This window comes from Larus michahellis, chromosome W (assembly GCF_964199755.1).
Source record: "Larus michahellis chromosome W, bLarMic1.1, whole genome shotgun sequence".
Lineage (NCBI taxonomy): Eukaryota > Metazoa > Chordata > Aves > Charadriiformes > Laridae > Larus > Larus michahellis.
The window spans coordinates 26050073-26066508 of record NC_133929.1 but is presented as its reverse complement, the minus strand read 5'-3'; the positions used below and the strand labels follow the sequence as shown (position 1 = coordinate 26066508).

The following is a 16436-nucleotide window of genomic DNA, read 5'->3' as shown; positions in this document are numbered from 1 at the left end:
TCTTTTAACAGCAGCCTTCAACCGGGTAGCAACCATGGCTGGATCTCTACACGCAAGTGACACCTTGTGACTCGAAGGTCAGTTGGGGTGAGCACTGGTTGCTCACTCTGTGGCCAGGGACTAGTCCCTGCCCTTCCGGAGGCTTCTTACAACCTGGTGGCTTGATCAACTGGGGGAGGTGCTGGCTCCACCCCCAGGCTCACTCAGCAGCCCGCTCACTAGCTGACAGCCCTCAGCACAGGCCGAGGGCTTTTGCCAGCTTCCAAAAGCCCCAAAAAGAGCTTTTTGTTGGCCCTTTTCGCTGCAGATCCCTTCCCCAGCGCAGTCTTACCTGCCCTGAAGCTGGTCTCCGCGGTCCCCAACTCTCTCAGCCTGTCCTCATAGGAGCGGTGCTACACCCCTCTGATCATACTCCTGGCCCTCCTCTGGACCCTCTCCAACAGGTCCATGTCCTTCTTGTGCTGAGGCCTCCAGATCTGCACACAGTACTCCAGGTGGGGTCTCACGAGAGCAGAGTAGAGGGGCAGAATCACCTCCCTCGCCCTGCTAGCCATGCTTCTTTTGATGCAGCCCAGGATATGGTTGGCCTTCTGGGCTGTGAGCGTGCATTGCTGGCTCATGTTGAGCTTCTCATCCACCAACACCCCCAAGTCCTTCTCCTCATGGCTGTTCTCAATCCATTCTCCACCCAGCCTGATATAGAGTTGTCAGTCTTATAATCAGGTTAGTCCCAAATAAAATGATCTCGCAGAGTGCTAATTGACAAGCCAGCAAATCTCATTTATTGCTCAGCCCTCCAAATAACAGGATATTATGTCTCCATGGTGACCACCATGTTTATGCCCATAAGATGGCTCTTATAGAGGGAGAGGAATCACTCCCATGTGAAAATTAATGCTTAGAGTACAGCAGTCATGCCAGTTAAGGCATCCTGCCCAAATTACAGATGGTGAGGTAATAGCCTATTTCTACTTCTATGATTCTTGTGCCTTGCACCTCACTTAAGCTTCAAAAAGACTTTGCAGTACAATTCAAAGTATATTAAACTAATTAATAAAAATTTAAGTGAAAATATTAATTTCTCGCTAATACCTTAAATGCCTTAAAAAATATTTGTAAGGGATTCCAGATGGGAAAGTTTCCTTTAAGAAGTGTCTGGGTTTATGTATTTGGGAACCTGTTCTGAAGGCACCATGTTCATATAAATTCTATGGTTGCAGGTACATATGCAACCTACTGCTGGGATTCTCAGTGTTTTTGCTTTACCTTTTTAGAGGTAGTCCTCTACCAAACCAAATTTGCCAGAAAACCTTAAAGATTGATTTTTATGCAAAGTAGCATATAACCCACTCTTCTTGTAATGCCCTTAATGAAATTGGTATTGGTATTCATGAAATTTTGTTGTTTTGGGGTGTTTTGGGTTTTGTTTGCTGTTTTTTCTTTCCGGGGAGGGGGGCGGGCACATCACTAGTGATCACATCACCTGATGTACTGCCTAGTTTGAGGCTGTTGCTTCTGTATTTCAAATCACACATTTTGTATGTTACTGGACTCTCTCTCACTGGCCAGTTCAAAAAGCAAAGATCAAATTGTCAGATGCCAGAGGCAGTGGTTTCTTTTCTTTCAGAATATGAGAGCTTTCCTGGATCTATTTCTCAGTATTTTCTTGGCTATTCAAAATGTGTGCTTCCATTAGACGATTGTTGTCATTACTTTCTGTGGTTTGGTCAGATGATTTCATATTTGTGTCGGACACGATCCTTCCTGTGCCAGAAAATATTATCTTGGAAAGTACAACATGTCTATAGGTCTAAAAAAAAGCATTGATCACTTAATAGTCTGAATATATTCTGAGGATTTTCAGGACATGAGCATTCCTCAGTCATAGAGTAGTTAAAAAAATAAACATTCTAAAAAATCCAAATTAGTAGGAAAAAATATAACTCGGAAAGAGTTCAGATAGAAATATATCTGTTAGCAGCAAAGAGATTTCCACTCTAAAGAGCTTGTAAATCCAATGGAGTAGTAGAGTCTCTTTTATATATAAATCTCTCATATTTCACTGTCATCTTTTCTTCTTCTGGGACAACTGGGTATCTAGCAGAATTTATCTAATTAAGCTGATTGTGATACGTCTTAAGCCTTCAAATGAGTGATAGCCAAAATGTGTCCCTGCTTGGAACTGTCCTTATCTTAAAAAAAACCGCGATGACAACAGATTTTCCAAGTATAGTTGTCACTGAATATTCAGAACAGCTCAACTCCTAAAACATGGCCAAATGCTGGGTGTCTAAATGGCAGTTGATCTCTTCTTGGATGTCCATCTTGGTGTATGCACCTGAATGTACAAGTCCATATTTATCTCCTCTCTTGCAGATAGCGTGCTGAGCTAATGAATTGCACTGCACTTATCTTCTTGCCATATTGTTCTTGCCATCAAATTGTTTTGATTTGAAAGTTTGCAAAATAATGGAAGTACAGACTCTGTGTGCTGTTGACCTTTTCAGTGCCAGAGATCATGTTTTTGTCATCAACAGGTTTAGAGCTAGCTTGAGTAGATACAAGATACAAAAAGGTTTTTTTGGGGGATTGGGAACCTTTTCCTTACTGGGGCCTGAATTGGACTACGTGTGAAAAAACAGCTTAGCTGTGTTCCTACATCCCCAGCACATCCCCACACTGTAGGCTACGGAGTCCTCCCATCCTCTTTCCCTCCCCCCTAACCAGAACTACACACCAGAGGGCAGTTTCATTCTGCACTGTGACCAGTGCCCCTACACCCCACAGTGCTTCCTGCACCCAGCACTCTGGTTATACACAGCACTGTTCCACACAGGTTCCTGCGCTGCTCCCATCAGCTCTGCCCTCATGCCATGTTGCTTTCCACTTGTAAACAATATGTATATCATTCCAAGTTTACCTCAATCACCTCACAACAAAGGATTCCGCTAGTCTGCTATTTTCAGCTGCTTCCTTGCCTTGCATGGCACAGAGATCAGAGCTTTCTCTTTACATGCCTTTGTTTTTCTACCCATCCCCGCCTCTACCACCAGTAGCAGGTGGTAGGAGCCAGAATCATAGAATGGTTTGGGTTGGAAGGGACCTTTAAAGATCACCTAGTCCAACCCCCCTGCCATGGGAAGGGACATCTTTCAGTAGATTAGCTTGCTCAAAGCCCCTCCCAACCTGACTTTGAACACTTTCAATGATTGACACTCTGCCTCCTGACACCCTGCCCCTTGACCAATATCAGCAGTGTAGACAGACTGCCGACACCCTGCCCCCTGACTGACATTGGCAGCATAGGCAGAATGCCACCCGCATTATTTACGTAAGGTATGATTCTCTCAAATCACACTACCATTGGTGGAGCCATGGGACAGCACAACTCTTACATTCAAAAGGCATTTGCACAATTGGCTGTTGCTGTCAGATGACCTGGACACCAAGTGTCCCTGGCAGTCCACCAGAGCCATGGCATCACTTATGATCCTGTGTTTGCTATTAGTGATCAGCTGAGTCTCTGTAATGATGCATTGTTGTTCATCTTTCCTACTGCCTCAGCAAAGCTATGTTTTATAACATGTTGTCAGACTGCATTACCATTTGCATCACAGGCATCCACAACTTCTATGGGCAACCTGTTCCAGTGTCTCACCACCCTCATCATAAAACATTTCTTCCTTATATCTAATCTAAATCTACCCTCTCTCAGTTTAAAACTGTTTCCCCCTGTCCTGACACTACAGGCCTTGGTAAAAAGTCTCTCTCCATCTTTTTTATAAGCCCCCTTTAAATATTGAAAGGCTGCAATAAGGTCTCCCCAAAGCCTTCTCTTCTTCAGGCTGAACAACCCCAACTCTATCAGCCTGTCTTCATAGCATAGGAGAGGTGCTCCACCCCTCTGATCATTTTCATAGCCCTCCTCTGGGACCCGCTCTAACAGGTCCATGTTCGCCTTGTGCTGGGGACCCCAGATCTGGATGCAGTACTCCAGGTGGGATCTCACCAGAGCGGAATAGAGGGGCAGAATCGCCTTCTTCAACCTGCTAGCCACACTTCTTTTGATGCAGCCCAGGATACGGTTGGCTTTCTGGGCTGCAAGCGCACATTGCCAGCTCATGTCCGATTTTTCACCCACCAGTATCCCCAAGTCCTTCTCTGCAGGGCCGCTCTCAATCCGTTCAGCAGCCAGTCTGTACTGATACTGGGGATTACCCTGACCCAGGTGCAGGACCCTGCGCTTGGCTTTGTTGAACCTCATGAGGTTCACGAGTCCACTCCTCAAGCCTGTCCAGGTCCCTCTGGATGGCATCCCTTCCCTCTAGTTTATCAACAGCACCACTCAGCTTGGTGTCATCTGCAAACTTGCTGAGGGTACACTTGATCCCACTGTCTATGTCATTAATGAAGATATCAAACAGTATTGGTCCCAATATGGACCCTTGAGGGACACCACTCAGTACTGGTTTCCACTTGGACATTGAACCATTGACTGTAACTCTTTGGACATGGCTATCCAGACAACTCCTTATTCATCTAACAGTCCATCCATCAAACCCATATCTCTCCAATTTAGCAGCAAGCATGTTGTGGGGGACAGCATCAAAGCCTTACAGAAGTCCAGGTAGATGACATTCGTAGGTCTTCCCTTGTCCACTGATCCAGTCCCTCCATTGTAGAAGGCCACTGGATTAGTCAGGCATGATTTGCCCTTGGTGAAGCCATGTTGGCTGTCTCTAATCGCCTCCCTGTCTTCCATATGTTTCAACATAACTTCCAGGAGGATCTGTTCCATGATCTTACTGGGCACAGAGGTGAGGCTGATTGGTTGGTAGTTCCCAGGGCCCTCCTTTCTACCATTTTTAAAAATGGGTGCAATATTCCCTTTTCTCCAGTCACTAGAACAGCTCACAGGGAGTAATGCAGCAATGAGTGAAAGCTATGGAGCATCCAGTAGCTTTAGGAGCAGAGCAGCCAAGAGCAAGCTACAGACATATGAGAGAGCCATATAGACTAGGCAGAGTGGGCTGGAAGCCCATTGAACTTCATTCATGAAATTCAGCAAGGACCAATGACAAGTCTTGCACCTAGGGAGTAAGAAACCCTGGCAACAAAGCAGGCTGGGGACTGACTAGCTGGAGAGGAGCTCTGCTGAAAAGGCCCTGGGGGGGCTTGGCAGACAGCAATGCTGAACATGAGCCAGCAGTGTGCCCTGGCAAGCAAAGACAGACAACATCGTCCTGGGCTGGATTAAAAGGAGCATAAGCAGTAAATTGCAGGAAATGATTCTTCCTCTCTGCTCAACGCTCATTAGACCACCTCTAGAATACCACATCCAATTTTGGGTCCCCAGTCTCCTCCCAGTACAAGAAAGGCATTGACAAACTGGAGTGAGTTCAACAGAAGGCCATCAAGATGGTCAGGGGGCTGGAGCACTTGCCCTATGAGGAGAGGCTGAGGGACAAGGGCTTGTTCAGCCTGGAGAAGACAAGGCTTCAGGGGGCCCTAACAGCAGCCTTCCAATATCCATGAGGAGATCAAGAAGATGGAGCCAGGCTCCTCACAGTGGTGTATGGTGGGAGTATGAGAGCTAACGGCCATACATTGAAACAAGAAAGGAATGGATACAAGGAAAAACTTTTTCATCATGAGGACAGTCAAGTATTGGAACAGGCTGTCCAGAGAGGTTATATAGTCCATCCTTGAAGATTTTTCAATACCTGACTAAAAACCCTGAATAACCTGGTCTGACCTCATAGCTGATTGCTTTGAACAGGAAGTTGGACTAGAGACCCTTTGAGGTCCCTTCCAACCAGAATGATTCTATGATCGTGGGCTGCTTCCAGTCACATTAAGGGCTGGATTTGATCAATGGGCCAGTTGTTTCCACCCTTTACATATTTTATCTGAGAGTAACTTCAAACACGGTTGTGAGAATTTTAAAGGAAAGCATGGACAAGAAGAAAGAGTAGGAAATACCATAGCATCATAGCATAGCTGGGGTGGGACAGCACCTCTAGAGACTGTCTAGTTGAACCCTCCCCCCGCTCAAGCAAGGTCCACTAGAACAATTTACCTAGGACTATGTCCAGTTGGGTTTTGAATACCTCCAAGGATGGAGACTCCAAAACCTCTCTGGGCAACCTGTTCCGGTATTCAACCACACCCTCACAGTAAAAAAGTGTGTTCTTAGGTTTAAGTGTAATTTTCTGTGTTTCTGTTTGTCCCCATTGCCTCTTGTCCTGTCACTGGGCATCACTGAAAAGAGCCCGGTCCATCTTCTTTACACCCTCCCATCAGGTATTTATATGTTTCTGTAAGATCCCTCATGAGTCTTCTCTTCTCTAGGATGAACAGTCACAGCTCTCTCAGCCTCTCCACACATGTCAGATGTTCCAGTCCCCGAATCATCTTTGTGGCCCTTCTCTGGAGTCTCTCCAGTCCATGTCTCTCTCGTACTGGGGAGCCCAGAACTGGACACAGGACTCCAGTGTTGAGTAGAGAGGAAGGATCACCTCCCTCGACCTGCTGTCAGCACTCCTCTTAATGCAGCCCAAGATACTTTTGCCTTCTTTTAAAGGCCTCATCATCATCTTTTAAAATGCTGTCATGTGTTTTCTAGAAGGTGTGTTTATTTTTTATTGATGGCTTGCCTTTGTGCCAGAAGAGAAAACTATCACAGGTGAGAGCTCAAGTTCTCCCTCTGGAGTCTCAGTTTCAAGTAATGCAATGGGTATACCTTTATGTTAGCAGTAGTTAGCTGTGAAAGGAAAACTTTACTTGTGTTTCTTATGTGTAGTTACTTGTTCAGCAGGGTTCACTGTGTGGATGAATATGTTGACATTCTGTTTTGCTTTTTAATTATTTCTTTAGGTTCAGTTTTTAAAAAATTTATGACAGTTCCTTAACTTGTAGGCATGAACCATTTTGTAGCATGTTTATAACAGAGAAATTGTCAGTGAATGAAACCATTGGAATGTTTGATGTTCTTTTCTTCTTTGGGAATTATTACAGGCACAGCTGATTGCACAGTCTATAGGTCAAGCATTTAGTGTGGCCTACCAGGAATTTCTGAGGGCAAATGGAATCAATCCAGAAGACCTAAGCCAGAAGGAATATAGTGACTTGCTCAATACCCAGGACATGTACAATGATGACCTGATTCATTTTTCCAAATCTGAAAACTGCAAAGATGTATGTCTGCTTTTTTTCCATAACACCATTAAGCTCATGTATCCTGAGTTCAGACCTGTACTGGCAACAATTAGAAAGCTATTAGTGCTTCCAATAAATAACCTCAATGAGGTAAATTCTGTCCTTCCCAGTAGGTTTATCCTGTGGGCAATTCTGTTTTAAGAGCAAGCAGTGAACCCTAAATTTATCAATAGTTGAATGATTTACTGACTCTGTGTGTTCTTTTTACCAAAAAATTTTCACATTTGAGACATTACATGTCAGTGAAGTGAATATACAGTAGACAGTATAAAAATTTTGGAGGCACTGAGGTTGATAAGAGTGGTTGGCCCCAGATTTTAAAAGGCTATATATTTGATGCTGGTTTTATTACTAAAGATGAAGTAGTGTAACACTGCAACACATGGGTAATTGTTTCCGAAAACACAGTCACAAGTACTTTAAATCCCTCCCTGACATATAGTTCTGTCCACCAAAGTCCATCATGCCAGGGTTTCTTCTGTACCAGCTCCCTCCAGCCATATGAACAGATGAGTTCTATTTGGGCGGGATTTTGAATTTAAAAAAATCTCTAGTTTTAATGTTATTTGATGGTTGAAGGCATTTAAACTGTGTTAAACTATATACCCTATTGTGTTTTCCCTTTGAATAAGAAAGGCATTTTGCAAATGAGAAGCCTGTGTTTGTTTATATGGAAACATAGAGGGGGGTGTTCATCAGTTTCATAGATGAGAAAAAAGATTTTGTTTGAAACTCTCTTTCTTATGATTCAGGTTTACATTGAAAAGCAAAAGGGAGAAATTCTAGGTGTAGTGATTGTGGAATCTGGATGGGGATCCATTTTGCCTACAGTTATTATAGCCAACATGATGCATGGAGGACCATCAGAGAAGTCTGGGAAACTAAATATAGGGGACCAGATCATGTCAATTAATGGGACCAGTTTGGTTGGCTTACCACTCTCAACATGCCAGAGCATTATAAAGGTACAGAGAATATTCCTGGATATTACATGTTTTAAAACCTTTATTGGAGTAGTGGGAGAGCAAAAAGTATAGAACTATTTGTTGTTTGTTAACTCTGATCTTGTGCATTTTATAGCAGTTTCCTTTTGATGACCTTAAAGGAGAGGGCAAATTCTGTTTTACATATTTTCTGAGCCCTAAGAAGGGAGCTATGCAACTTGAGTGTATTGGAAAGTATATTGTTTCTTTGAACTTGGCTAAATGGTGGGATTTTTTTTAATTGGAAGAACTTTCTTTTAATTGACATGAGAGCATGTAAATGCAAAAAGCAGGCAAGTCAACTGGAAATGAAGAGTCTCTGGGGTAGATGCAACATACAACAGAATGTGTATTTAAACATCAGTGTTTCAGGAGGGGGAAAGATGCAACCTTTGAGAATGTTGCAAATTCAGCTAAATTGTCTTCTGGGTTACCTATTGAAAAAGTCAATCACCACAGAACTGCTGCATATTGTAGCATGTACACATGCAATGTAATACTATATATGACTATAGAAATCCTTCTGTGTCCCTGCTGGGTAGTGGTGTTCTGCAGTAAAAAAATGTTTGTTTAGTAATTCACAAAATAAATAAGTATGTCTTTGTTGCCCATGGATTCCTTTCTTAATGCTTGAACTAAAAAATTTGCTATAAAGATCTGATATTCTGGTTTCTGAAAATGTAAACACCGTGCACTGACAAGTAATAGATATTTAAGTCTCTGAGACCAGCCATTCTGGATTCAGTGAATTCAAATGATATCTTGTGAATGCAGTGTATTAAAACTTTGGTAACATCACTCTTTTTTATTTTTTCCTGAAACAGGAAAATCCCTTATATATCTCTGTGCCAACTTCAGTGGAACAAAGCTCACCATCCTTCATGTTATCAGCTTTGTCATACTTGGTTTTAGTTCCATATCAGTTTTATTTCTAAAACTGATGTATACTTTTCTCATATAGATGGACTTTTGCTGTGATGCATTAAGAATCTTCTGTACTTTCTGAAAATGAAAACAATAAAAAATCTAGCTTTGCTGTCTCCTGCCTTTATGAGGCCTTTATACTCCTTTTTCATGGATACATGAGGCTGCTATCCATTTATCTTTCTGTTAAGAAGGTAGTCTTTATAGCCATGCTTCTAGAACTTTTTATGTAACATTTTTGGATAACACAAATGAACTCCCAAATAAAATATCAGTCACCCAAGTATATATTTCAGTGTTACAGAAATATCCTAAGATTGTAAACTTTTCGTGTGCTATAAGGACTCCTATGAAAAAAAAAAGCATTTTATATAGATGAGGAGAATATCTTGCAATTACTTCACATAAGGTTATTTTTAAATTAGAGATGTAAGCCTTGCTGCTAATTGACTATAAACCATTTACAAACTGACAGGTCTAGGAAGAAACTTTCCATATGTGATAGTTATTCCCTAATTGTATTATGCTACTTATGTCTTTTTCTGAAGCATCTTGTGCTAACTACTATCAGAAACAGATTCAGGGAATTAGAAGGCAGTTAGAAGCATTGACTTTTCATCCTAGCAGAATGTCAGTTTCAAGTCAGTACCAAGTCTAGAGTTAAGCTCAACAAAATCAGCAGCAGTAAACTGCATATAGAGACACCAGTATATTACCTTAGCTGTAATAGGAGTTATTTTTCTGAATGAAATCCTAATCTCGTTGAAGTCAGTGGCAGGCAACCCATTGTTTTCAATGGGACCCATATTTGACTTTGTTCATATGGAAGAAATTCAAAAGCAGGCATTGAAATTGATAAATGTTAACATGATTGAAGCTTGAAGCTACCATACTCTCTACATAGCATCTCTTTCCCATATGGGTTCTGTTTATTGAACATTAAGTGTGTGTAAATCCAACATTTCAGAGTAATGTGTGTTCAGTTCTATATGTTGTATGGAAAAAAGTAATGTAACATTGGAGTTGGTTTTATCTGCAAGACACAGCTCTGAACGCTTGAATATGTGTAACAGTCAGACTCTACATTTATCTCCACTTTTATGTTTGGGTTTTCCTTCTTCATTTAGTTCTTCTGGTAGCAAAGATTTAATGGTGAATGTGATAAATCCAGTTTAGAAGGGAGGGGTAACATAAATGTGAATATTGCTTATACATGGACTTGACGTTTGCATTACAGAATTTAATATAACTACGCCAGGAAAACCACTTATGTGTAACTATCTATTCTTAGCTGCATATTTTAAATTTCATTTCCCAGACAGAATGCTTGGCAGTTTTCTGGTCAACTGCATAGACCTGCTTTTTATTTCCTTTGCTTCCTTAAGAACAATAATTTCTGTTCTCAAATGAAGAAATTGCCAACAGGAAGCTAGATTTCTTAAAACAACCACATCAGCTTCTTGACAAGAAGAGGTTTATACTGCATTGTTCAATTCACTGAGCATCCTGTTGCTTGTGTCTGGTATTCAGGAATCCTGTTTCATAATGATACATTCAAAGAACTGCTTATTCAGGGCTATTCCCATATTAACATTCTAAGCATTGTTTTTCCTAGTGCTCATGTTAAATTTTTTCACCCCATGTTTGTCAGCATTTTTCATGGTGATGGTTATTTTTTGCAGGGTTTGAAAAATCAAGCCCAAGTTAAACTGAATGTAGTTAGATGTCCTCCGGTAACCACAGTCTTGATCAGGAGACCTGACCTCAGATACCAGTTAGGCTTCAGTGTACAGAATGGGATTGTAAGTAGCTTCCAGATCTTCTGGTGATGCTTTTACATATGTTAAAGTTTACATATGTGCTGAATTGTATTTTTTCCCTCACTGCAGCAGGGGCTCAGTACACATTTTAAGTCTAAGATATAAAAGCTGAACTGGTCGAAGTTATTCATCTGAATTTTTCCCCAGTTAAAAGTAGGAAAATAAACTTTATTTCATAGCATCAGAACCAGAGGAGCAAAAAGGCTGGTTTAGGTTAAACAAAAGTGTATGGAGAAGGCTGCTTTCAGTCTGTATCATTTGTGTCTCTGACCACACCATTGTATACGGTCTCAAAAGAAAGAGTCTGTCTTTGATTCTCTCTTAATGCAAGGCTTATGCACTTTGAACTTTTTGTAAACTATGGTTCTTCATACACTCTTAAATTTTCAAACCATGAAGTAACAAGTATAATACAGATAGCTTTTGGTGGATGTTTTCTTTTGCTTTTGGAAGAGAATGTGTAGTACTCGATTGCTAATAAATATTACTTTTTATCAGTGATCCACTACATTTTAGACTTTGTTGCAAACACATGTATTTAAATACTGAATTATCATTTGTGGTCAAAAGCCTCTGTTCCATATCAAAACTGTGATAATTTTGTCCTTTCCCTTCCAGATCTGTAGCCTTATGAGAGGAGGTATAGCAGAGCGAGGAGGAGTACGAGTTGGCCATCGTATCATTGAAATCAATGGGCAGAGTGTTGTAGCAACATCTCACGAGAAAATTGTTCACATTCTCTCAAATGCTGTTGGTGAGGTAGGAGCAAACAGTGTGCCTAGACAGTATTGCATATTTCATCATCATTGCCTCTTTTGGGTTGTTACTGTTCAAACATATTTACTATATTCTATATATACTATATTCTAATATATAGTATATACTATATATATATATAGTATATACTATATTCTAATACTAGAAGTGAGAGTGAGATCCACCAAGGTTTTTCTTATTATTGAAGCGCCCACAACTTCAGATAAAATTGAGATGGTTGATAGATACTCAACAGCTTAGAGAAACCTTTTTCCCCAGTGGATATGAATTCTCAGTCTTTCCCTTTCGCTTCTCTCCTATGTTACCTCAGCTAGTTTCTTCCCTAGTGCTCCCTAGGCTATCACAGAATCATAGAATCATAGAACAGTTTGGGTTGGAAGGGACCTTAAAGATCATCTTGTTCCAACCCCCCTGCCCTAGGCAGGGACACCTCCCACTAGACCAGGCTGCTCAAAATCCCATCCAGCCTGGTCTTGAACACCTCCAGGGAAGGGGCATCCACAACTTCCCTGGGCAACCTGTTCCAGTGCCTCACCACCCTCACAATAAAGAATTTCTTCCTGATATCCAATCTAAATCTACCCTCTTTCAGTTTGAAGCCATTACCCCTCGTCCTATCACTCCACTCCCTCATAAAGAGTCCCTCCCCATCTCTCCTGTAGTCCTCCTTTAGGTACTGGAAGGCTGCTTATAAGGTCTGCCTGGAGCCTTCCCCTCTCCAGGCTGAACATCCCCAACTCTCTCAGCCTGTCTTCATAGGAGGGTTGCTCCAGCCCTCTGATCATCTTCGTGGCCCTCCTCTGGACCCATTCCAACAGGTCCATGTCCTTCCTGTGCTGAGGAGTCCAAAGTTGGACACAGTACTCCAGGTGGGGTCTCACAAGAGCAGAGCAGAGGGACAGAATCACCTCCCTCGACCTGCTGGCCACGCTTCTCTTGATGCAGCCCAGGATGCAGTTGGACTTCTGGGCTGTGAGCGTGCATTGCTGGCTCATGTTGAGCTTCTCGTCCACCAACACCCCCAAGTCCTTCTCTGCAGGGCTGTTCTCAATCCATTCTCTGCCCAGCCTGTGTTTGTGCTTGGGATTGCCATGACCCAGGTGCAGGACCTTGCACTTGGCCTGGTTGAACTTCATGAGGTTGGCATGGGCCCACCTCTCAAGCCTGTCCAGGTCCCTCTGGATGTCTATGGACACTCATGTTTTTGGTAGCATGCCTAATAGGAGTATTGATTAACATGTTGTATTACCTTGTAGATTCATATGAAGACCATGCCAGCTGCTATGTACAGACTGTTGACTGCGCAAGAACAACCAGTTTATATCTAAGGCTGACACCTCACCTTCACAACATGCATGAAGGATAGTTTTCTTCATTACTGCTTCTGTTTCTAGTACTACATTTGTGTCTGCAGATACATTTCTCTCTTCCCAACATTTGCTGTGTATAGAGGGGGAGGGAAAATATAGCCATGAGACTTTTTGGTTGCATCTCTATACAAGTAAAGCTTTATGCAATTCCACACACAGAGTAAATAGCAGCAGCAGTGTCCTTGGTAAGATTCACAAAAAGACGACTTACATGCCTATCAAGAATGAGTAACTGATGCTGTCATAAACCCCATTGTTCAAATGCACACCCTTTAATTTCTGTTCTTCACGCCAAAAGGTGCTACATGAGTTGGTACAGACAATGCAATTTTGACATGTTTCAGCAAATAATTCAGGAGATGTGATTATTTTGCAGTTAGGTCCCCCCAGGTTTCTAATTTTTAAAATACTTATTTTTCAAATGCAATGTGTCTTTTATATGCCCATTTCAGAGGTTAAATGAGGGAGGAGGGGAGTGATCTCTAAATATCCAGCAAGAGTAATATTGAGGGGCTCTGCTGAGAAGCTATACATTCTAAGCTCTTAATTACAGATTTGGTGCACACAACTGTGTGCTTGTGTATACTGACATTTTTAAATTGTGCTTGATATTTATGAATCTTGAAAATAATAGGTCTGCGCACTGTTCTAAGTAATTTTGTTACACTGAGCCAGTTTAAAAGTATTTTTTGTTGAAAGATGTCTAGTATTGTTGACATTTTTCTTTAGACATAGATAAATGGGAGAAGTAAAGGTAAGGTGGGAAAAAAATTATTTATTTTGTTATATAAGTTAATTTGTGATTTGTTTTTTCATATGACAGAGGATGTGTAAGTACTATATGGATTTGTATGAAGAAGAAATGTATAGATGCATGAAATGCAGGATTTGATTGGTCTATAACTTATATCAGGAACAAAGGGGAAAAACAGTAAAAGAATAAAGTAGCTGATGGCTCTTTTTACTCAAGAAGAAAACATTCCATTTTGTGTAGCTACATTCTGTCCATACTGCATACTGCTGTTTACACTGAATTTGAACCATATATTTAGGCCAGACTTATGCCTCAAATTTTCTCAAAGCAACAATTTCTCTGGTGTCTTATTATGACATAAGGCTCAGTGTGATTAAAAACAAGACTGGAACATGTATGGGGGAAAAAAAAAAGCCCATCCTTTTTGTTTGAAAATGGTGTGATGCTTATAGCCATTAGTTTCTCAATTACTGTGGAATGGACCGTGCAGTGCATTGTGTTTGGAAACTAGTAATGATACCTGGACTTTATTCCAGAGATTTCATGGATGTGTGTGTACACATGTACACTTCTGTTGATGAGACCCATGAAAACTGTTTTTATCTGAGAACTTGGTTTCCATCTGTGGTCAGAGGTTTATTTTGCCTTTCAGAAACCACGGACATACATGAGCTGAACAGAGAGAGAGAAAATAAGCTTTATATTTCAATGGGCAGTAAGGGAGATAATGGAACTGAGCATAAGCTATTGTAGTAAGTGAATGCATTTTAGTTTGAAAGTAGCGTACAATGACTTGATTTATTGCAGTTCTTGTTGCATAATTTAATCTTGATCTCTGAAATAGAAGATTTTGAAAGCAAACGGTGTTAGTATTCCAGGTTAGTATTTACCTCTGCTATCAGACTGATGTAAATAAATTGTGAATGACTTGTGATTAGAGTTTTTAATTGTAGACATCTGGCTTATGGAGATAATTTGAAATTTTTCATAACTTCTTATAAATATAGTAATCTATCTAAATATGGTATATAACCACATACTATTTAATAGGTTATATACAGTGAAGCCTTTCCATAAGTTGCCTGAGGAAACCCAACAGTCTTGAAGACAATCACACTTCTGATTACTGGTGTGTTTTACACCCTCAACTTCACATGTTGTTTTTGTGGTTCTGTCCAACTCATGTTGAGGAGTCTTCCCATTGACTTCAGCAGGAGATGAAGAAAACCTAAGCACGCAAAAAATTGAATCATTAAAAACAAGGCTGTTTTCCTGCAATCAAGCTTATACCTAGTTCTAAGCACCTGAGTACCTAACCCACTGACTTCATGGTGAACAGATGCTTAAAACTAAGCATGCGAATGCTTGTAGGATTGGAGCCTAGTAAAGAATCTTCATTGTTCCAATTAATTTTAATATGCGTATAAGATTTCTACACTGGGAAGTTTACAGTGTGCACTCCTGATAAGTCTTGTAAACAATCCCACCATTTCAGTTTGCAAAAGTAAAGATAGTTGCAAGAAAAATGAGCTCAAAAGGAATAGTACAGTACAGTAGTGCAGTAGTTTATTAGATTAGATGTGTGAATTCTCCATGAATTCAACAGAATGAACTGCCATTTTACATTCCTTCTTCACTATTTCATACATTTTTATTAATGCTTCAATGTTTACATAAAGAATGAAAAATCCTTTTTATTAGCAAGTTCCCCACTTGTTTTGAATCTTGTTTTGATTTGACATTTGGTTGGAATTTCCAAATTTGGGTTTTTTTGTGTGTTGTTTCATTAATTTTCTAAATGAGATCAGCTTCTGAAGATGGCAATGTGCATGAGATCTCTTGTACATATTTTGTGCAGTGCCTAGACTCTCTTGTATTATTGTTCTGTAAAAAGGTTGAATAGGAATTATTATAAAGTATTGGGAAAAGTATAGTATTGTATTTGTAACAATATTGTTCTTTGTAAACACTGAACTTGGTGATCTCTCTCTTTATATATATATAAATGAGCCTAGAATGTGAGTCTGCACATCTGAATGTAATTCCTCTGATGTTTTTTGTCACATGTCTTTGACCCTTTCTCTGTAATGGAGCTGCAATGGTTTCGGGGGGGGGGAGTTTGGGTTGAGGGGGAGTTGCTATCTATTTTGTTGTGATCTGTTTACTGTGCTACATTCCTTTATTTAGCAGAGCAGTAGTGTCTATAAGAATTACAACAATAAAATACAGAACAAAAATACTTCAGACAAGGCTGAGAGTTTGCTGATAATAATTTAGGAAGTGGCTTGCCAAAACGGAATGAACGTATGCTAAGAAGGTGTCCAAATTTCTCTTCTGTCATTTATTTGCAGTAATGTATACGTGCATCTGCAGAATCAAACACATAATATTAACTATGTATTTAAAACAGCATTGTTTTAGAGTAGTCAGTGACACAACTGCTCCTAAATTATATCAATTACTTAGCTAAGGTTATGTCCCAGCTTTCATTTATAATTCTTGCCATATGTGGATCTTTCCATAAATACATTCACTAAATACACAATGCATATGGCAGAAGTGTTATTTCACTGTCTAACTTTAAACGTGT

General features: G+C 40.5%; 1 protein-coding gene across 16 annotated transcripts in view; it reads left to right on the top strand.

The window, feature by feature from the left end:
- Positions 1 to 14071, top strand: part of LOC141735583 (amyloid-beta A4 precursor protein-binding family A member 1-like) — a 98964-nt gene extending 84893 nt beyond the window's left edge. For 10 of the 16 annotated variants that reach the window (XM_074568603.1, XM_074568602.1, XM_074568609.1 and 7 more), the window contains 5 exons: positions 7018 to 7197; positions 7971 to 8183; positions 10808 to 10927; positions 11564 to 11704; positions 12979 to 14071. In XM_074568603.1, coding sequence (XP_074424704.1) covers positions 7018 to 7197; positions 7971 to 8183; positions 10808 to 10927; positions 11564 to 11704; positions 12979 to 13050 — 726 coding nt within the window. In that variant the 3' untranslated portion in view covers positions 13051 to 14071. The other 6 variants (XM_074568614.1, XM_074568613.1, XM_074568612.1 and 3 more) reach the window with 4 other exon arrangements.
- Positions 14072 to 16436: the final 2365 nt, after the last annotated feature.